This window comes from Rana temporaria, chromosome 1, assembly GCF_905171775.1.
Source record: "Rana temporaria chromosome 1, aRanTem1.1, whole genome shotgun sequence".
NCBI classification, from domain to species: Eukaryota; Metazoa; Chordata; class Amphibia; order Anura; family Ranidae; genus Rana; species Rana temporaria.
This window is the reverse complement of record NC_053489.1, coordinates 182,084,167-182,104,318: the sequence shown is the minus strand read 5'-3', so window position 1 is coordinate 182,104,318 and position 20,152 is coordinate 182,084,167. Positions and strand designations below refer to the sequence as shown.

Below are 20,152 nucleotides of genomic sequence, written 5' to 3'. Positions count from 1 at the left end.
CACAGCCTGAGTATCAGCACTGTATACTATGCACGGCACCAGACATGTGACATCTGCATGCCGTCTCACAGTGCACCGGAACCCGGAAGTCACTGTTCGTGTTGCTGCGGACGCTTTAGAGGAGCGCACTGGACGCACGTGTGATTCTTACTTACAGGAAGATGGAGAGTGTAACGGAGGGGACATGGGATACTTTGCCGCAGAGATTAAATGACAAAATACGGCAAACTCTCCGAGAACTGAACTTCAGTCACATGACCCCGGTACAGGTATGAGCCAATACACTCCCCTGTCTCCAGTGAGAAGACTCTAGTAATGTATTCGGATCACACACAGATACTTGGGCTGGTTAGGTATAGAAGGAAGGCTGAGAAAGTCACAGCTGACTGTGCTGTCCCCAGAATACTCTTCTCAATAGTACACATCACACACATAGTCAGCTTATCCCTTTATATACACTGGTCAGCCATAACCTTACATACCCATAGCTCCCAACTGTCCCTGATTTGGAACAAATGTCCGTCTGTCCCTCATTCCTCCTAATTTGTCCCTCACTTTAGTCTGATCTCTATAGTTGTATATAAAATGCATTATGTATCTATCAAAAAGAGTTTTCCAGCGCTAAACCTTTCACTTGATCTCTAAATTGCTGTATTTGTATTTTCCAAAAGCTAATATAAACGAATAGTAGTGGTAAAAAAAAGCACTTGTGGGTTTACCCAATTTTTTTTTGTACAATTCTTCTTTAAGAGGGGGCGTGGCATGGAGGGGGTGTCATATGTCTGCATACTTTTGCTGATAGGTGTCCCTCATTCCCCGCTCAAAAAGTTGTGAGGTATGCATGCCTCCCAACTTTTTGAGAGGTGAATGAGGGACACCTATCTGCAAAAGTAGGCAGACATAGGACATGCCCCTTACCACGTCCTCTTAAAGCGGAGTTCCACCCAAATTTGGAACTTCCGCTTATCCCACTCCTCACCCCCTTACATGCCACATTTGGCATGTAATTTTTTTGGGGGGGGAGTGGGGGCTTGAGGAGGAGTGGGACTTCCTGTCCCACTTCCTCCTTCCGGGTAGACGATTAAGCCTAATCGCCTAGGCGATTAAGCTTAATCACCTACAGGAAGGGGCTGCTGTAGGCGATCGCCCAGGACACGTGACAGGTCCTCGGCGATCGCCTGTCCAATCAGACGGCGCCGTGCCGCTCGCGCATGCGCAGTGGGTGCCCGGCCGTGAAGCCGAAAGCTGTCACGGCCGGGTGCCCACACTGAGCATGAAGACGCCGGACGGCGAGGGGGGGGCGAGGAGCGGAGCCCCGGCGCGTCGCTGGAGCCGTGGAGCAGGTAAGTGTCGGTTTATTAAAAGCCAGCAGCTACACTTTTTGTAGCTGCTGACTTTTAATAAACTTAAAAAATGGGTGGAAAACCCCTTTAAAGGAGAATTATACAAAAAAAACAAGATTAGTTAAACCCACAAGTTTTTTACCACTACTATTTCTTTATATTGCCTTTTGGAATTTACAAATGCAGCAACTTAGAAATCAGATGAAAGGTTTAGCGCTGGGAAACACCTTTTGATAGATAAAAGGGTGCATTTTATATACAACTATAAAGATCAGACCCAAATGAGGAGGAAAGAGGGACAGAGGGACATTGCTCCAAATCAGAGACAGTTGGGAGCTTTGAAATTGTGACCACTGACAGGTAAAAGCAGAAAAAATGGGCAAGTGTACGGATTTGAGTGACTTTGACAAGGGCCAAACTGTAATGCCTTGATGACTGACTGGGTCAGAGAAACTTCAAAACTGAAAGCGGGGCTTCACCCTATAAAACATTTCTAACTCTACATTCAGCCCAGTTCTGCAAATAAAATTACACTGACCTTTTTTTTTTTTTTCGCCGTAGATAGCGTTTATCCTTAGAATTCACCGCGGCTTCCGGGTAGGGAATCCCGCGGGAGTGGGCGTTCCTATTGACATGCCAATTGATTGACATGCTAAACGAGGGCGCATATAGCGCGTCACGACTTCCCGAAAGAAGCTCGGGTCGGCTCGGTTCTATTCGGCGCCGAAAAGAGCCGAGCCGACCCGAGCTTCTTTCGGGAAGTCGTGACGCGCTGTATGCGCCGTCGTTTAGCATGTCAATCAATTGGCATGTCAATAGGAACGCCCACTCCCGTGGTGAATTCTAAGGATAAACACTATCTATGGCGAAAAAAAAAAAAAAGGTCGGTGTAATTTTATTTGCAGAACTGGGCTGGATGTAGTGTTAGAAATTTTTTATAGGGTGAACCCCCACTTGAAGCTCTTGTGGGATGTTTCTGATCTGTAGTGGCCAGGACCTACAATAAGTGTTCCAAAAAAGGAAAATCAACATACCAGCAACAGTGTCATGGGCGGTCAAGGCTCATTGATGAACGTGGGGAGCTGGCCCGTGTGGCCAGATTCAATAGAGAAGATACTGTAGCTCAAACTACTGAAAAAGATCATTCTGTTTTCGATAGAAAGTGTCAAGACACACTGTAGCCACAGACCAGTCAGGGTGCCCATGCTAACCTGTGTCCATGGCCAAAAGTGCCTACAGTGAGCATCAGAACTGGACCACGGAGCATTGGAAGGTGGTGGTCTGGTCTGATTAATTTAAGAATAGTTTGAAGGAACACAGCAATGAGTTTGAGGTGTTGACTTGGCCTCCTAATGGTCTACAACACAATCCAATCAAGTATCTGTGGGATGTGAAAAAACAAGTCCTATCCATTGAGGCCACACCTCCCAACTTACAGGATCTGCTGCTGTTGGCTTGGTGCTAGACACCACAGCATGCCTTCAGAGGTCTAGTGGAATTCATGCCTTGACGGGTTATGGTGGATGGTCATTAAAGCGGAGTTCCACCCAATCCACTCCTCGCCCCCTTACATGCCACATTTGGCATGTCATTTTTTTGGGGGGGGAGTGGGGGCTTCAGGAGAAGGGGACTTCCTGTCCCACTTCCTCCTTCCGCCGAGGGGCTGCAAAGGCGAATAGTCTAATCGCCTTTTGGCAGCCCCTCCTGTAGGCGATCGCCTGGGACACGTGACAGGTCCCAGGCAAACGCCTGTCAAATCAGATGGCGCAGCGCCGCTCGCGCAATATGCAGTGAGTGCCCGGCCGTCAAGGCCGGGTGCCCACAGTTAGGATGGAGATGCCGGCGGAGAGGGGGGGAGAGGAGCGGCGCTGGACGGTGGAGCAGGTAAGTGTATGTTTATTAAAAGCCAGCAGCTACACTTTTTGTAGCTGCTGACTTTTAATAAACTTAAAAAATGAGTGGAACACCCCTTTAAGGATGAGCTTCGGCATGTTCGCAGAGCCCGCCAGGAAGTCGGCGCTGCTCTAATCACAGGCAGGGAGACGCAGCCACGCACCAGGAAATGTCTCCTTGCCTGTGATTAGTGCAGCGCAGTGCCGACTTCCTGGCGGGCTCTGCGCCTGGGCCGTGCGAATACGCTGGAGCTCATCCTTAATGGTCATCATGTTAAGGCTATCCTGAATAATAATAATAATTATATTGCGGGGGTTAGCTCAGGTGGGGATCACCTTCCCTGGTAAAAAGGTAGTCAAGACAGCAGGTTGTTCTTAAAAACCTGACTTGTAGCCAGTTTTATTTTAAAGGTTGCATGGAAAACAAACAAAACCATACAGAAAATAAACCCTTGTCATGCAGGTGCTTCTCCCAGTCACCAACAAAACAAAGCTCTTTTGGGTTTCGTTTCCTGAGTCCTAGGCCAAGAGATTCCTATTGCTCCAGTCCTTCCTTTTTTATACCACCTGCTGCTGGTCACAGGTGGAAAGAAAAATCTAGTTTGGAATGCACACTGCCAAGGTGGCCCAGAACACCTGGACCGGACTCCACCTTGGTTTCCCACATATGAAAGCATGCAAGTTGATACATAGTCTCCCATAATCTCCCGCCTTTCACTCTATATATATATATATATATATATATATATATATATATATATATATATATATATATATATATATATATATATATATATATTCTTTCCCTTTTTGCAAACTGACCTGATCACTGCCTCATCCTAATCATAAGTTTACAGTGTGATATTTCAATTGCAAGCTTGATTTATTTAAAGTAGTTGTAAAGATAAAACGTTTTTACCTTAAAGTGGAGTTCCACCCATAAATATAACATTACATCAGTAGTTTTAAAAAAAAATGTCATTGGTCCTTTAAGAATTTTTTATTTTTTTTTAGATGCCTTCAAAGTGTTGTTGCTAGGCAGAATAGTTAATCTTCCCTCTTCCTGCACCTAGGTGCTTAACCTACACCGCACAGACTCCTGGGAATGTAGTGGGTGTAACTATCCAGGAGTCTGTGCACTCCCCAGTCTCGAAGAATCATGTGACTTGGACAGTACAGGTGCTGAAACCTGATCTGAAAACTATTACATTGCTTGTGCAGCACTGAGCATGTGCGAGATCTGCAAGGCTGAAATCCAGGAAGTCATACAGTCTGGCTTCATGATGCCCACACTTAGGCTCCATTCACACCTAGGCAGACAAATTTGCGGCGTTTTGTCGCCGCAAATCGCGGTACAAATAGCGGCGTTTTGTACCGCGATTTGCGGCGACAAAACGCCGGTATTGTCCGCCTAGATGTGCCCCAGATTGACCCCCTCTATGGAGATGCTTCCCATCTCCTAGCCGAACGCCGAAAGCCGCCTGAAAAAAAGGTCCGGGACCTTTTTTCAGGCGGCAGGCGTCCGGCGTGGAGATGTGAACCATCTCCATAGAGGGACATGTGTTTTCATCCCTCTGGCGGCAGCGGCGTAGCACTACAGGCGTAAAAACGCCTAGATGTGAATGGGGGCTTAAGATGGCCCCAGTCAATTTCTATTTTATAAAGTGTCTAAATGCTGTAACAACCTAACAAAACGGACCTTAGTTTACAGACTAACTTTACTAGAATACATTAAGCTTGTGTATTACAGGGGTATTTATATTTAAAAAGTTAAATTGTGGCCGGAACTCCGCTTTAATGAATTCAGTGCATTAAAGTGGAACTACACTGCAATCTAAGCACCACAAACCAAAAATGCTATTGAATTGATTTTTAATAATCAAACTCACCCATCCATCCATGGCGACATGCTTCATTTTAGTGAGAAATCACTTTGAAAAACACCCCCAACCATTTCTGGCTGTGGCCATCTTTAGTAAGGGCAGAGAATTCATGTAGCATTTACTTTCCTGGAATGCGTCAGCCCTTAGTGCAGGCATGCATACAGGAGGGTGCGTTTGGCTGAGAAGAACCCAGAAGAGGAGGAGTGCAAAACCATCGCACAGAGCAGGTGAGTATGACATGTTTATTTTAATGAAAAAAAAAAAATGTAAGGCATTACAATCAACTAAAGACGTAAAAAACATGTGCAAGTGTCGCATTTAGTTGTTTTGACTGCTATCAGCAAATAAATAAGTGACATCTAATTGCTATAAGTAACCATATTGCATGCCCCATTTCCATTTGAATTGCTGTGAACTCCTTTAATGCTTTTTATGGTCAATACAAGCTTGATATCTTTTTTTTTTTTTCATTTACCAAAACACTGATTTCAATAGAATCAAACTCCCTTTTGTTTACTGCCTAGAAATAACCATAAATTCTTGTTTATATGTATTTTTTTTTCTAGTCTGCAACTATTCCTCTCTTTATGGGCAACAAAGACATTGCTGCAGAAGCGGTAAGCTTATTGTCGTATTTATGTTATAGTACAGCTAGATTCGGCCTAATTTGTACTACGCATAGTAAAATAGTCTTGTTAAAGTATACAGTAATACCTTGGATTATGAGCATAATTCATTCCAGAAGCATGCTTGTAATACAAAGCACTCGTATGTCAAAGCAAGTTTCCCCATAAGAAATAATGGAAACTCAAATGATTTGTTCCACAATCCCTTCTGGTGTATGCATTACTTTATGTAGCCAGAGGTGCGGGGGTGCTTGGAGACACTCGGGAACTGTTGACACTTTCGGGTGCTCCGATGCACGTTACGCCCACCCCACCCAGCTGGGAGTGTCTCTGAGCGTCTGTGTTCTTCAGCACCACTGGACGTCTGGCCACACACGGTAATACCTACTCCAGCGGCTTGGGTCCTGCTTGTCTTGCGAGACAGCGCTCGCAAATCAAGTCAGGATTAAAAAAAAAAACATAGCTTGTCTTGCCTCGTATACAGTGTTACTCGCAAACCGAGGTATCACTGTACAATGAAAATAAATTACAATTAATATTCCAGTGTTTATTGTTTTTTGACCCAGTAGTATATTGTAAATTGCATCTCTTAACAGATAACTGGAAGTGGCAAAACTCTGGCCTTTGTAATTCCACTTCTGGAGATACTGCTGAAGAGAGAAATTAAGCTAAAGAAAAATCAGGTATGTACTAGGAAGATGTTGGGGTTTTAAAGTGTAAACCCCCCTATTATTTTCTTCCAAGGAAGCTGCCGTCTTTGCCCCAGTTTAATCTACAACTGCCATGATGCTGCACATGTGATCAGTAATGACATCAGCCATTGGATGGTTTGACAGTTTGGTTGAGAGCACAACCAATGGGATTGTTATGTTTCTGGCATGTGCCGTATATGAAACTGTTTTATGGATTGGTTTATTTCCTCTTTAATATTTGAAGCCTTATTATTTTGGATGGCATTGGAAATATTAGAACCCATGTCTGTTTTTTACAGCTCTCTAGTAAGGATGAGCTCTGGCGTGTTCGCATAGAACACGTGCAGAGCCCGCCAGGAAGTGTGCACGGCGCTGCGCTAATAACAGCCAGGGAGACATTTCCCGATCTCTGCAGCCGAGCATCGGGACAATGTCTCCCTGACTGTGATTAGCGCAGTGCCGTGCACACTTCCTGGCGGGCTCTGCACGTGTTCTATGCGAACACGCCAGAGCTCATTCTTACTCTCTAGGGCTTTTGTGGCCTTGCCAACATGACCACAGCAGGTTGCTCACAATACGAATATATGTAGAAGGGGGTGGCAGCCTCCATACTTACTCAGTACATGCTTGCTTTAATTGTAACTTCATCCAGGTTTTTTCTTTAGTTTGTATAGTGTGGAAAAATTTGGTCTTTGTTGCTATTTTAGATTTCCCCTTACTTCCTGTCTTGCTGATACCCAAAGCTTTTGCAGTAGGATGAATCCTTTTTTTCTTAACAAAAAAACATATGAAAAAAAATTGCACTGCTATTAGTTCCTAGTGATTTCTACAAAGTCACTAATGAAAAACTTGTTGCCGAGAGGGAAAACAGGAAGTGACGCTAATAGGAAGTCAAGAAAAATCTCCACATTGGTGTCACAGTAGAAAAAAAAGCAGACAGGAGAAAATACCACTTCCTCGATCTATTATCCATCTATTTTGGCTGTATTTAAGAGGTACAAGAGATTTATTTTCTACCACTATTGTGCAGGTTGGTGCCATAATCATCACCCCAACTCGCGAGCTTGCTGTACAAATTGATGAGGTGCTGTCATATTTCACAAAACATTTTCCTCAATTCAGGTAAGATTTTATTTCTTCCTTTATTACTTTTATTCTTCTGTTCTATAGAATTGCTCTGGAATAAAAGTTGTCACCACAGCCTTTTTTTAATGCATAAGTACAACTCTGCAAACACTATTATTATTATTATTATTATTAGGGTTGTCCCGATACCACTTTTTTAGGACTGAGTACAAGTACTGATACTTTTTTTTATGTACTCGCCGATACCGAATACCGATACTTTTTTTTTTTTAAATGTGTCCCCAAATGCAGCCGTGTCCCCCTCAAATGCAGCCGTGTCCCCCTCAAATGCAGCCATGTCCCCCCCCCCATATGCAGCCATGTCCCCCCCCCCCATATGCAGCCATGTCCCCCCCCCCCCATATGCAGCCATGTCCCCCCCCCCCCCCATATGCAGCCATGTCCCCCCCCCCCATATGCAGCCATGTCCCCCCCCCCCATATGCAGCCATGTCCCCCCCCCCATATGCAGCCATGTCCCCCCCCCATATGCAGCCATGTCCCCCCCCCATATGCAGCCATGTCCCCCCCCCATATGCAGGCCATGTCCCCCCCCCCATATGCAGCCATGTCCCCCCCCCCCATATGCAGCCATGTCCCCCCCCCCCATATGCAGCCATGTCCCCCCCCCATATGCAGCCATGTCCCCCCCCCCATATGCAGCCATGTCCCCCCCCCATATGCAGCCATGTCCCCCCCCCCCCCCATATGCAGCCATGTCCCCCCCCCCCCCATATGCAGCCATGTCCCCCCCCCCCCATATGCAGCCATGTCCCCCCCCCCCATATCCAGCCATGCCCCCCCCCCCCCATATCCAGCCATGTCCCCCCCATATCCAGCCATGTCGTCCCCCCATATCCAGCCATGTCGTCCCCCCATATCCAGCCATGTCCCCCCCCCCCCATATCCAGCCATGTCCCCCCCCCCATATCCAGCCATGTCCCCCCCCCCCATATCCAGCCATGTCCCCCCCCCATATCCAGCCATGTCCCTCCCCCCCCCATATCCAGCCATGTCCCCCCCCCCCATATCCAGCCATGTCCCTCCCCCCCCCATATCCAGCCATGTCCCCCCCCCCCCCATATCCAGCCATGTCCCCCCCCCCCATATCCAGCCATGTCCCCCCCCCCCTCATATCCAGCCATGTCCCCCCCCCTCATATCCAGCCATGTCCCCCCCCCCTCATATCCAGCCATGTCCCCCCCCCCCATATCCAGCCATGTCCCCCCCCCCCCCCCATATCCAGCCATGTCCCCCCCCCCCCCATATCCAGCCATGTCCCCCGTACCTAAATGATGCCGCCGCCGCGTTAATCACCGCGCGGGGAACATTACAGTCAGCTTTAGTTTGAATAGTTCAGTGCTATAAAAATGCATTGGATTACTATAAAAAATGCCACTGGCAGGGAAGGGGTTAACACTAGGGGGCGGGGAAGGGGTTAAGTATGTTCACTGGGTGTGTTCTAACTGTAGGGAGGGGTGGCCTCACTAGGCCTCACTAGGGGAAATTACTGATCGCTGTTCATACATTGTATGAACAGACGGTCAGGCATTTCTCCCCTGACAAGACCGGGAGCCGTGTGTTTACACACACGGCTCCCGGTCCTCGCTCTGTAACGAGCAATCGCGGGTGCCCGACGAGCACGGGAGTCAGGGACGAGCGCACCTAGTGGCCGCTTCGAGATGCCGACGTATAGCAAGGGGTCTCGCGCAGGGGAGCCGACCTCCCGACGTATAACAGTTATACGGCGGCTGGTCGGCAAGTAGATAATAATCATAATTTTTTGAATTCCCAGAGAAAATGTAATTTGTTCACTGTTTCTTTTCAGCCAGATCCTCCTTATCGGGGGTAGTAATCCAGTTGAAGACATAAGGAAGTGTAAAGAAGATGGGTATGTGATTTGTAGTATGTATTAAATATAAAATACAATTTTTAAATTGTTTTGCCAAAAGTGTTGTATTAAACCCAAACAATTTTGTCAGAAATGCCCCAGCCAGTGTTTACAGTCAAAGTTAATGTGAACAAATCTAATTGGTGGCTGTGATCAGCACAAAAATGTATTTTGCATACGTTGAAGACATTAATAATTAATGGCCCAAAAGTTCTTGTTTTTAGTGCTTTTTAATTTTATTATTACATTCGTATTGAAGTTTCGTACAATCCATTTGGTGAATAAAACTTGTCTGCTGTATCAAGCTCATTCACCTGTCAGTTCTTCATTTTTCTGAATGTTTACTTATCTTAACATGATTTATATAATTTTTACTTTGATCAGTGGAAACATCATTATAGCTACACCTGGTAGGTTAGAAGACATGTTCCGTCGACAGGCAGATGGGCTGGATTTGGTCAGCAATGTCAAGACCCTGGATGTTCTTATTCTGGATGAGGCCGACAGACTTCTGGATATGGGGTTTGAAGCCAGGTGATTTATTATATGGTCTATGTCTATTTTATCAGTAGAATCGCTTCAAATTGCTATTGTGCCTTTTCTTCACATAACCCCACATTGATTTTCCCTTTTAGCATTAACACCATCTTGGGCCACCTACCCAAGCAAAGGAGAACAGGACTTTTCTCAGCTACACAAACCCAGGAAGTTGAGAATCTTGTACGAGCTGGATTGCGCAATCCTGTTCGAATCACTGTAAAGGAGAAAGGGGTGGCAGCCACTAGCACCCAGAAAACACCAACCAGGCTGCAAAATTACTACATGGTAAGCTGTAAAAATCTATCTAAAATATGGATTTTGCCAAATGTCTTAATTTTATAGTCTTTCATGTTTGGGCAAGAGCTGTAGGTGAAGTGGTCATAAAATGACACTGACCAGAGGTGACCATACCTCTTAGACTAGATAATTAATTGTAGCGCCCCCTTACTTTCAGTATGGGCACTACGCTAAATTTAGTGGGGAATGGAAGAGTTACCTTGCTCCCATTTACAATTTTTTTAAATTTTGGGACTTCTGTCATTCCAGAAATGTCCACTGGGTCAGTCTGTGGTCCAGGGATGCAATGCCATCCCTGGCCAGCAGTTGGCGCCAGAGGGGTTCTGGCAGAGTAAGTTTCTCCAGCGGCCAATAAGAGGAGCTTTTTCCCTCGCGGGGCATGCTGGAGGGGAGTATATCTGTGACAGGTGTCATGTGTTCTGGGTTCTTCGCAGGGTCCCTGTTCCAGGTGCGGCATCCACCTTCAGGGTGCGTGCATCCATAGACCCCGCCGGCGTGGCCCACCTGGCCATAAATGCAGACTACTTGGAACCTCATCCGGAGGTACAAGGGGGCCCAGGCGACTTGCTGGGTTCCCGGTTCTACTGAAAGGATCGCAGGCTGGGTGCCGTTCGATTGGGGAGTCTGTTTGAGGAGGACCCGGAGGCAGGTTGTCCAACAGAGCCTGAACAAACCAATTGGGGATCCGGTGACCAGAGTACTGACAGGTATGTTTGCTGTCATCTGGTGACCGATGCAAAAATCTACTGGGAGGATTTGCTCCATCTACCTATCTAGCTCAGTTATTGTAATTGGCCTGTGGCAGAGGCCCTAGAGCCGGGTCTGTGAGAGAGGCCTGTTCCTCCCAGAAATCCTAAGTGACATCTCGGCTGCCAGGCTTGTAAAAAAGGGTCTGTCCGGGGGCACTTTACCCACTGAGTTGGAGTGGCGACGAGTTACAAATTGGTACTATACAGAGCAGTACTGACTGCTCCATTTAATATCCAGGCCTGATACTGCAAGGTTCTCCCTCTCTCTCTATTCATCAACTTTATCCTTCCTTGATGTTGATGTTGGCCGTGTTGGGCTGGAAAATAAAGCATTGGAAAAAACCTTTATTCACTGTCTAGACCTTCGCTCACTGTTTGTTCTACAATTGCACCCCAGGGCCATATCAAGGTAACTCAATATGCCGATCCCAAAAACAAACCAGTGGCTCCTTCGGGGGTAGCGCTACATAATCTTCTTTTTAAAACTGAATGATGTCAGCATAAAGTATGTAATTCTTGTTTAAGCTTGATTTTTATTCCGAATAACTTTTGTGTTGAACAGATTTGCAAAGCAAATGAGAAGTTCAATTATCTTGTGAGTTTTCTACGTCAGAGGAAACAAGAGAAGCATTTAGTGTTTTTCAGGTAACCACTCACACAGTGTAATGCTTTAGAGAACATAGCCTGTAAGTCCTCTGCTTATCAGTTTTTTTTGTTTTTCACTGTACTTTAGTACCTGTGCTTGTGTGGAGTATTATGGGAAAGCCCTGGAAGCGTTTATAAAGAATGTGAAAGTCATGAGCATTCACGGCAAGATGAAACATAAACGTAATAGGATTTTCACAGAGTTCCGAAAGTTAGACAGGTAAGGATTTTTATTATATAAACAACAAAATTCTAGGACTAAGATTTTATCTGTCTGAGAAATATGACTAGTGACCGGTTATATATCTTGTTTCAGTGGCATATTGGTGTGTACAGATGTAATGGCCAGAGGTATTGACATTCCAGAAGTAAACTGGGTTATACAGTGTGATCCTCCTAGCAGCGCCAGGTATGTTGTACTACTTAGTGAAGCAGTATTCCCACGTATTTTGTTGCGATCATCTCAGAAGTTGTTTTTTCCCTTCTGTATGCTGACGCTAGTCTTTGAATCCCAGTATGCATCTTGTTTATCACATATAGCCATACAGGAAACCTTTTAAGAGAACATATTATTATACATTTTACCTTAGTAAATGAAGCTACATTTATCTCAGTAATGCTTGAATTGTGCCCTACCATTTAGTAAAGGATTAAAAGTCATACAATACCCTTTGCGGTGTCTAGCAGGGAACCATGGTAACTTTAGTTATTATACACTTTGATGGCTGTATTTTGTCACAGTGATCATTTATGTGACTATGAGCATCCTAATAGTGTAATGGGTAAATTCTGCGCTCACATGATCACTTGATGAATATGTGATCTAGCTGTGATGTACTCAAACCTAATGTGAGTGTTGATCAATATCATGTGAAATGGCTGTGATCTACTCAAACCTAATGTGAGTGTTCCAACAATCTTAAAAAATTAAAACTTAATCCATAAACAATACATATAAAACAAAAAAAGATGCGCAAAAACTGTAAATGAATAGATAATCAGGTGATGAAACACTAAGGATCATCAGTATAACAACTAACAGTGAAAAATGTGATTCCTCATATTTTCTCCAAATATAACAAATTAGTGAAAAAGGAAAAATAGTGAAATGTTCTCTTGTTATGAATATATATATACACACGTATATTAGTCCCACAAAAACAGAGTGTGTAACAGTGTTTAAAAAAACACAAAAATCATTCAAAGGATTAAAAAAACATCCAAAGGTGCTATTGTAAATCTAATAATTATCAAAGGTGCAGCAGTCTCCAGAGTGCAGCACTATTCACTTGTCAGCCTGCTGATGTTAAATGATTCACACTTATCAGATATAATGCATTTGACCATGGGTCAGCTTCAACACTTCCAATATTGCACCCCGTTCAGGAGAGAGAGTAATATAGATAGCCGGATGGCTCCTTACCAGGAATGGTGGACTCCTATCTCGGGAGTCAAACTCGCCTTGTACCAAAAGAAAGACAGCTTCACATGTTCACACCGACAGCCAGTCTAGTACACAAACACCTTCCGTGCAGGATCACTCAAACAGTATAGCCTTTGGGAGGGTGTCTGGTTGTTCACCTCACCTCTGATCAGCTGCTCCAAACTCTCCATGAAGATAATTAAGTGTTGCCACTCCGTGAGTGTTCAGCTCAAAGAAGTTCATTAGGTGGAAGGTGCAATGTTAAAAAAGAAAGAGGAGTACTTCATTGTGCAGTAAGCAAATGGTGCTTTATTAAAAAAAAAACGGTCGGACAAAACCAATGAGAATGGACCGAGGTTCAGTTTCATCGGTCTGTTTTCCTTCGGTCCAAAATTTTAAAACATGCTTCAAAACCGAACCGATGGACCGCTGCCCGATCAGTCCAAACCGATGGTTAGTACAGAAAAGCATCGGTTCAAAACCCGCGCATGCTCAGAATCAAGTCGACGCATGCTTGGAAGCATCGAACTTTGTTTTTTTCAGCACGTCGTGTGTTTTACGTCGCCGCGTTCTGACCCGATCGGATTTTGAACTGATGGTGTGTACACACATCAGACCATCAGGCCACTTCAGTGGTGAACCGATGAAAACGGTCCGTCGGACCATTCTCATCGGTTTTGTCCGACCGTGTGTATGGGGCCTTAAAGCACAGCAAACGAAAAACAAAATCTTAACAGCTGCTAGTGTTCAGGTAGCCTGCTGATATGTGGGGACTATCTCCCACCGACATATTTCCCTATAACAAGCATTCCCAGTAGATGCTTGTTTGTAGGATGTTAAACCAAAATAGCTGCATACTCACTTTTTCACTGAAATAAAAATTGCCTTTCCAGACAGGCTCTTTTAAGGAAGGAAATTGTACTTCATAATCTGAGGGTCAAGTTTATAATTGTGGGTCTCTTATTTTTACTGCTTGCCGATGTCGGTCTTTTCTTCCAGTGCCTTTGTACATCGTTGTGGACGCACAGCACGAATTGGTCATTATGGCAGTGCACTTGTGTTTTTGCTTCCTATGGAAGAGTCCTATGTCAGTTTTCTGTCTATTAATCAAAAGGTGAGCTTTTCCTACAAAACCATTTTATGTTTGCTGTATTGCACATAGTGTAACCAGCTCTGCATAAGAGTTTTATTGTTTATTTTATTATAGTGGATGTTGCTTTTTTTTTTTTTAGTCTGTCTGTCCCTAGTAAACTGGGAACCCAGAAATGCTGGTTTTAATCACAGAGGAATAAGAAGACAGTTTAACCTAAAAGAATATCAATATAGTGAGTTAAGCTGAAAGGACCCAAAATGCTCTCTACTGTAACAGTGTAGAGCACATCAGATCTTATAACTGAAAACTGTATTAAATCCCAAGCCGGAAATGTAATATATTGCAGCTTACTGAATCTTAGATGTAGTGGTTGCAATAGTTTTTTGGCCAGTAATACACCTCCTGTATTAACATTCTCCCACTCTGGATGAAGAAGGAACACAGGGGACACCTTTGGACAAGTAGCATTGTCAGTCTGGGGGAGGGGAATTTTAGATGGACCAATAGATTTAGATCAGGGATCCTCAAACTACGCCCATCCAGCTGTTGCGGAACTACAAATCCCATGAGCCATTGCAAAACTCTGACATTCACAGACATGACTAGGCATGATGGGAATTGTAGTTCCTGGACACCTGGAGGGGCGTAGTTTGAAGACCCCGGATTTAGATACACTAACAAGTTGAGGCCAAATGGTTTTGGTTTTCGAGGGCTCCAGGTGGATCCAGAGTTTTTTAAGCCACATTTGTTGTTGTTTTCGCCTCACATTAGGGCCTCTTGCACACTGGACATTATTAAAAAAAAGAAAAAAAGACAGTAGTGTTGGCTGTAGAATGAGGTTTTCAGGGTTTTTTTTTTTTTTTTTTTAACAAAATTATACTCCCACAAAAGCTTATGACTCAAAAACGCTGATAAATGCTGAATACCCTGAGTTGTTTGGCTCATTTTTTTTAGCTTTTTTTCAGAGTTAGAGCGTTTTTACAGCTGATTCTCTCAAATCCCACTAGTTCAGGTTTTTTTTTTCCAGCCAGAAAACGCCCCTGCCAAAAACTGCTAATAACAGCCTATGTGTGCATAGACACTATAGGATAACATGCTGGGGCGTTTGTGGCTTCAGCCATAGTTTTTCTGCAGCCAGTAAACGGCAACTGTAAATATGTCCAGTGTGCATGAGGCCTTAGTCTTGATTGAGAATAGGAATATTGCATTTTAATGATTTTAGATTCTTGTGTAATCTTCTGGGTTTCAGCATTTATTGCAGCTAACAACTTTTTCATCTTTTAATCAACAGTGCCCGCTGCAGGAAATGGCTGACTTTGAATGCACAGTTGATCATCTGCCAAAGCTTAAGTCCATGGCAGTGTATGACCGGGCAATGTTTGAGAAAGGCATGAAAGCTTTTGTGTCGTATGTGCAAGCCTATGCTAAACATGAATGCAACTTGATATTCAGAGTAAAAGGTACTTTATTTATTCATTCCCTTTGAGCAAGGTCAGCATTTAATGTAGATGTGGACCCAGTTTTTTTTACTGTAATGCAGTCAGTTGATCAATACCCAGCCCCCCCCCCTCAAAATTAGTAATTGCATCCATTCTAAAACTATGGTGGCAGACAGAGACTGGCTTTTTGGCATGCTAATTCTCTCTAGCTTTAGTTTGTCCTTAATGCATTCCTAAGGAGTATTTCCCCAAGGGCTCATGCACCAATGCTTATAGTGGATACTATTTGGAGAATTGACATTGGCCCTTGATAACCGTGTTAAAAAGCAAAGCTCAGACTGCTAGAACCATGTATAGAATATGAAGAGAGCTCTTCTATTTCCATTTTCTGCTTCTTTGAGAGCTGTCGTTAAGGTTTTTGGTACTATGAATTTTTTGTTTACTTCTCAGCTCTTGCTCATGGGTTTGCTCTGCTGAAAATGCCTCACATGCCAGAACTGAGAGGAAAGGACTTCTCAGACTTTGTTCCCAGTTCTTGGTTTTTGGTACTATGAATTTTTGGTTTACTTCTCAGCTCTTGCTCATGGGTTTGCTCTGCTGAAAATGCCTCGCATGCCAGAACTGAGAGGAAAGGACTTCTCAGACTTTGTTCCCAGTTCTTGGTACTATGAATTTTTGGTTTACTTCTCAGCTCGAGGACAACATGAGATTTTAGCAGACATGGCATATCGGCATCCCTTTAAATGGTCCTAATAGTTTGCCCACCAAGGCCAAAGTTTTAAAATATGTTGACAACTGTCACATCTGTGGAAATGCTTGATTTCTATGGGTTATTTTATGTCTGTGTGTATTTATGATTTTGGAAAATTTTGTTTTTGTAGATTTGGACTTCTCATCTCTTGCTCATGGCTTTGCTCTGCTGAAAATGCCTCGCATGCCAGAACTGAGAGGAAAGAATTTCTCAGACTTTGTTCCCAGTCCTATCAATACAGACTCTATCCCTTACAGAGATAAAAACCGTGAAAAACAGAGACAAAAGATGCTACAAGAGAGGAAGGAGAAGCAGGAAGTAGATGGCGGAAGGAGAAATTATGCCAAGAACAAGGCCTGGTCAAAACAAAAGACACGTAAAGAAAAAAGGAAGAAAAGCGCCATTAAAAGGAAACATAAAGAGGTTAATTGATCAGTTTTTGTGTAATTTGGAAAGCAATAACTATTCTTTGTTGCAAGATTTGTGAAAAAGTATTACCCTTGGTGCAAGTGATCCCCAGATTTTTACACTAGAAGCAACCCCTTGTGGAGGTAAACAGTACTTTAGTCAAGGCTTGCCATCAGCAGGGGAAGCATTATAAGAAGTGTTCACTTCTGTAGATTGCAGTAGGTTAGTGACTGGATATTGAGATTTTTTGGGACGACATTGAGACTTCTTTCAAGGATAGAGAAACATGCAGTGTGGAGGACAACAGTCAAAAGAGCCAGTTAAAATCCAATCTTTATTGGAAACTATGTTGGCACAAAAATCCAGGAACAAGACAGTTGACACGTTTCAGGCTATGCAGGCCTTAGTCTTAATGACTAAGGCCTGCATAGGCTGAAATACATCATCTGGTTCCTGGAGTTTTACCCCAACATCGTTTTCAATAAAGAAGATTGGATTTTAACCTTTTGACTTTCATACAGAGGCATACTTGCAGAGGCTTTTTTTTTATTCTTTATAATTTTTTTAAGGAAATTACAGAAAACACGCTCCAAGAGAGCGAAAACGGACCACCATCCAAGGCCAGAAATGCAAAATGCACAAGACAAAAACAGTCAGTGAATCGTATGTAAACGAGAATTCTTCCTTTGGGAGGACACTGCTTACAGGATGGTAGCGCTGTCAGTCTTTGTTACTGTTATGCAGTGTGAAGTGCCTGTATGACTGTGTGTATATTTATGTATATGACTCATTAAAACCATGTACACATTTCATTTAAAGCTGCATTGTCCCTGCAAGAAAAATCTAACAAAAGTCAAGCTTCCTGCAAATAAGGGGTATAATACCTCCCCTGTAAGTGGCCAGTCCTAAGTTTACGCTCCATGAGCTGTAATCTCCAAAGGACCTTCAACATCTAACACTCTTTTGGGTTTGTCAGATGCCTGGTTTCTTTCAGGCACAACCTATAGTTTTCCTTGCTGGCCTCTGTGTAAATACTGGACACAGCAGTGATTTATAGGGGCCAGTGGATGGAACTTCAGGTTGGAGCTGTGGACCAGGCAACCAACACAGTTCAGGAAGGAGGACTTTCAGCTGCCGTAGCTCTTGAGGTTGTCGACGATAACTCACCCCAGGCTATGGATTATACCCTTTTCATTTGCAGGGTGCTTTATTTTGCTTATTTTTTTGTGCAATGGCAGTGTTGCATTTAAATACTTACATTTGATTCATATCATATTATTTTTAATGTAAGGGGAAACTTTAAAGTGCTTGTAAAGGCTCAAGGTTTTTTGCCTTCATGCATTCTATGCATGAAGGTAATGCAGCAGCCCCCCTAATACCCCAGATAGCAAGGATAACTTGCCACAAATTTGTGGCAGTGTTGAATTGTATGTCTTAATTTGCTGCACATTTTCATTGGCAAGTTGTACACTTGCAGAGCCCTTGAAGTACAAGTTCAAGTTGACGCTTTTCCAATATGTAGGAAATTTGCGTAGCAAGTGAAAAATTGCAGTTGTGAGTCTACAGCAAGAGCTCTGCAAGTCTACAGCATGAAAATTCAGCCACAGTGACCCCTGTGCTGGGATGACTATTTCACAACATAACTGAACCAGAACTTGCAGCAGACTTGCAGAATATTTGTAAAGAAAGTTTATCTGCAGTCATGCAATACAGACTTGCTGCAGTTTGCAACAAACTTGTGAAGCCTGGCAAGTCTAGCAATAGCTTAGCAAGTTCTTTTCAAACTTGTAGCACAATTGCTGGCTATCTGGGACTTACCCAAGTTCCTTCTCGATCCTGTGATGTGCACAAGAGCAGTGCCTCTCTAGGGTCTCTGTTTCCTCATTGGCTGAAACAGCCACTGGCTCCCGCTACTGTAAGTCACAGCCAGTAAGGACAGGGCAGGGCTGAGCTGCGCTCTGTGTCTGAATAGACAGACAAAGCAGCGGCTTAGACGCAAGCTTTCTTGGGTGCCCCTATAGCAAGCTCTGTACAATGGGGGGCACTCAGCAGGAGGGAGGGACCAGGAGCGCTGGTGGTAGACCCGAGAAGAGGAGGATCATTGCTGCTTTGTGCAAATACACTGCACATAGCAGGTAAGTATGACCTGTTTGTTTATTTATATATATATATATATAAAATCATATTTTTAAATCAGCCTTTAATATAACTTTAACATTCATTCTTCGGTGCTGCAAGGGTTGTGGGATTGTCCAAAGTGTGTGAGCACTGCTTTTGTTTTGTATTGCAGGGCTCTGATATAGATGATGAAGATGTGGATGAACTGCTTCGTGATACCAGGTTGTTGAAAAAGCTGAAGAAGGGTAAAATCACTAAGGAAGAATTTGAGAAGCAGCTGACATCAACTGGTGTAGCTAAGGATGAACCTGACAAGTCGGACTGAACATAATCTCTTTAAACTTGCAAAACTTTGTACATATCTATTTTGTAGTAAATGTTCCTTCTGCCATTGCTTACAGACATATTTGTACAGCTTTTTAAAACTGTGTAAATTGTTAATTTATTGTAGAAAAACAAAGTTCTTTCTATTTGCGACTCAAAGTGTTATGTTATATAATCTTGCATAAAACCTGTTTTAAGGGCTGGTTCACACCAAGATCGTTCCTGTGCGATTCCCGTTCGATGCGTCTTGACAGCCCATTTATTTTTTTTGGGCTGCAAACCGCACTGGACCGTGGAAAAAGTAGTGTTTGCACTACTTTTAAAAATGCACTGCATGTTACTATGCAATTTGGTGCCTGGAAATGCAATGCATTCGCGATCTGTGTTTGGGGGGGTGCCATTAACAATACATTGGCATCTGCAAACAGATGACAAGGGCTGGCAGTGCATTCGCCTGCAATGTAGGAAATGTTCACAGAGCGTGCCTTTCCTGCACCATGTGGTTGTAAAGGGAGAAGGTTTTTATCTTAATGCATTCTATGCAAGTGGATGTAAACCCAACTTTTTTTTTTTTTTTTATAATTTCACAATGTACAGTAAAGGATTTCCTATCATCTGTGCCCAGTCTTGCCACACAGAGTTAATACTGCTCTGAGCAATCCTCTTTTATTGTTCAGTGTAATAAAACGGACTTGCAGAGTAAAACCTTAGTCCGTTCCGCCCCCTTGCTGTGAGTGACAGGTTATTTACATATCTCGCGCACTAGCCTGGAGACAGGCATAATTTTTTAATTCCCACCCCCACTCCTTTTCTGAAGTCATGTGGTTACTTTTCTGGATTTTGACTGGATGATTTTAACTGGATGTTGGTGATCATAGCAGAATTTAGTGTAAGGAATACACAGGAAATGCATG

The 20,152-nt window shown here is 43.7% G+C and overlaps 1 protein-coding gene across 1 annotated transcript; it reads left to right on the top strand.

Annotated features, from left to right (window-relative positions):
- Positions 1 to 139: 139 nt before the first annotated feature.
- On the top strand, positions 140 to 19,388 carry DDX55 (DEAD-box helicase 55). Its single transcript, XM_040347275.1, has 14 exons — positions 140 to 269; positions 5,685 to 5,735; positions 6,341 to 6,427; positions 7,467 to 7,558; positions 9,389 to 9,451; positions 9,836 to 9,985; positions 10,087 to 10,276; positions 11,600 to 11,682; positions 11,771 to 11,902; positions 11,999 to 12,091; positions 14,105 to 14,219; positions 15,490 to 15,658; positions 16,519 to 16,811; positions 19,087 to 19,388. Exons 1-14 carry the CDS (start codon positions 162 to 164, stop codon positions 19,237 to 19,239), a joined length of 1,779 nt encoding a protein of 592 aa, XP_040203209.1. The 5' UTR covers positions 140 to 161; the 3' UTR covers positions 19,240 to 19,388.
- Positions 19,389 to 20,152: the final 764 nt, after the last annotated feature.

Bases quoted from the DNA above. Each gene is read 5' to 3' on its own strand.
- DDX55 (XM_040347275.1), top strand. From the start codon at position 162: ATGGAGAGTGTAACGGAGGGGACATGGGATACTTTGCCGCAGAGATTA. The intron at 9,452-9,835 runs GTATGTGATTTG...TACTTTGATCAG, and splicing joins AGGAAGTGTAAAGAAGATGG to TGGAAACATCATTATAGCTA. The intron at 10,277-11,599 runs GTAAGCTGTAAA...TGTGTTGAACAG, and splicing joins GGCTGCAAAATTACTACATG to ATTTGCAAAGCAAATGAGAA.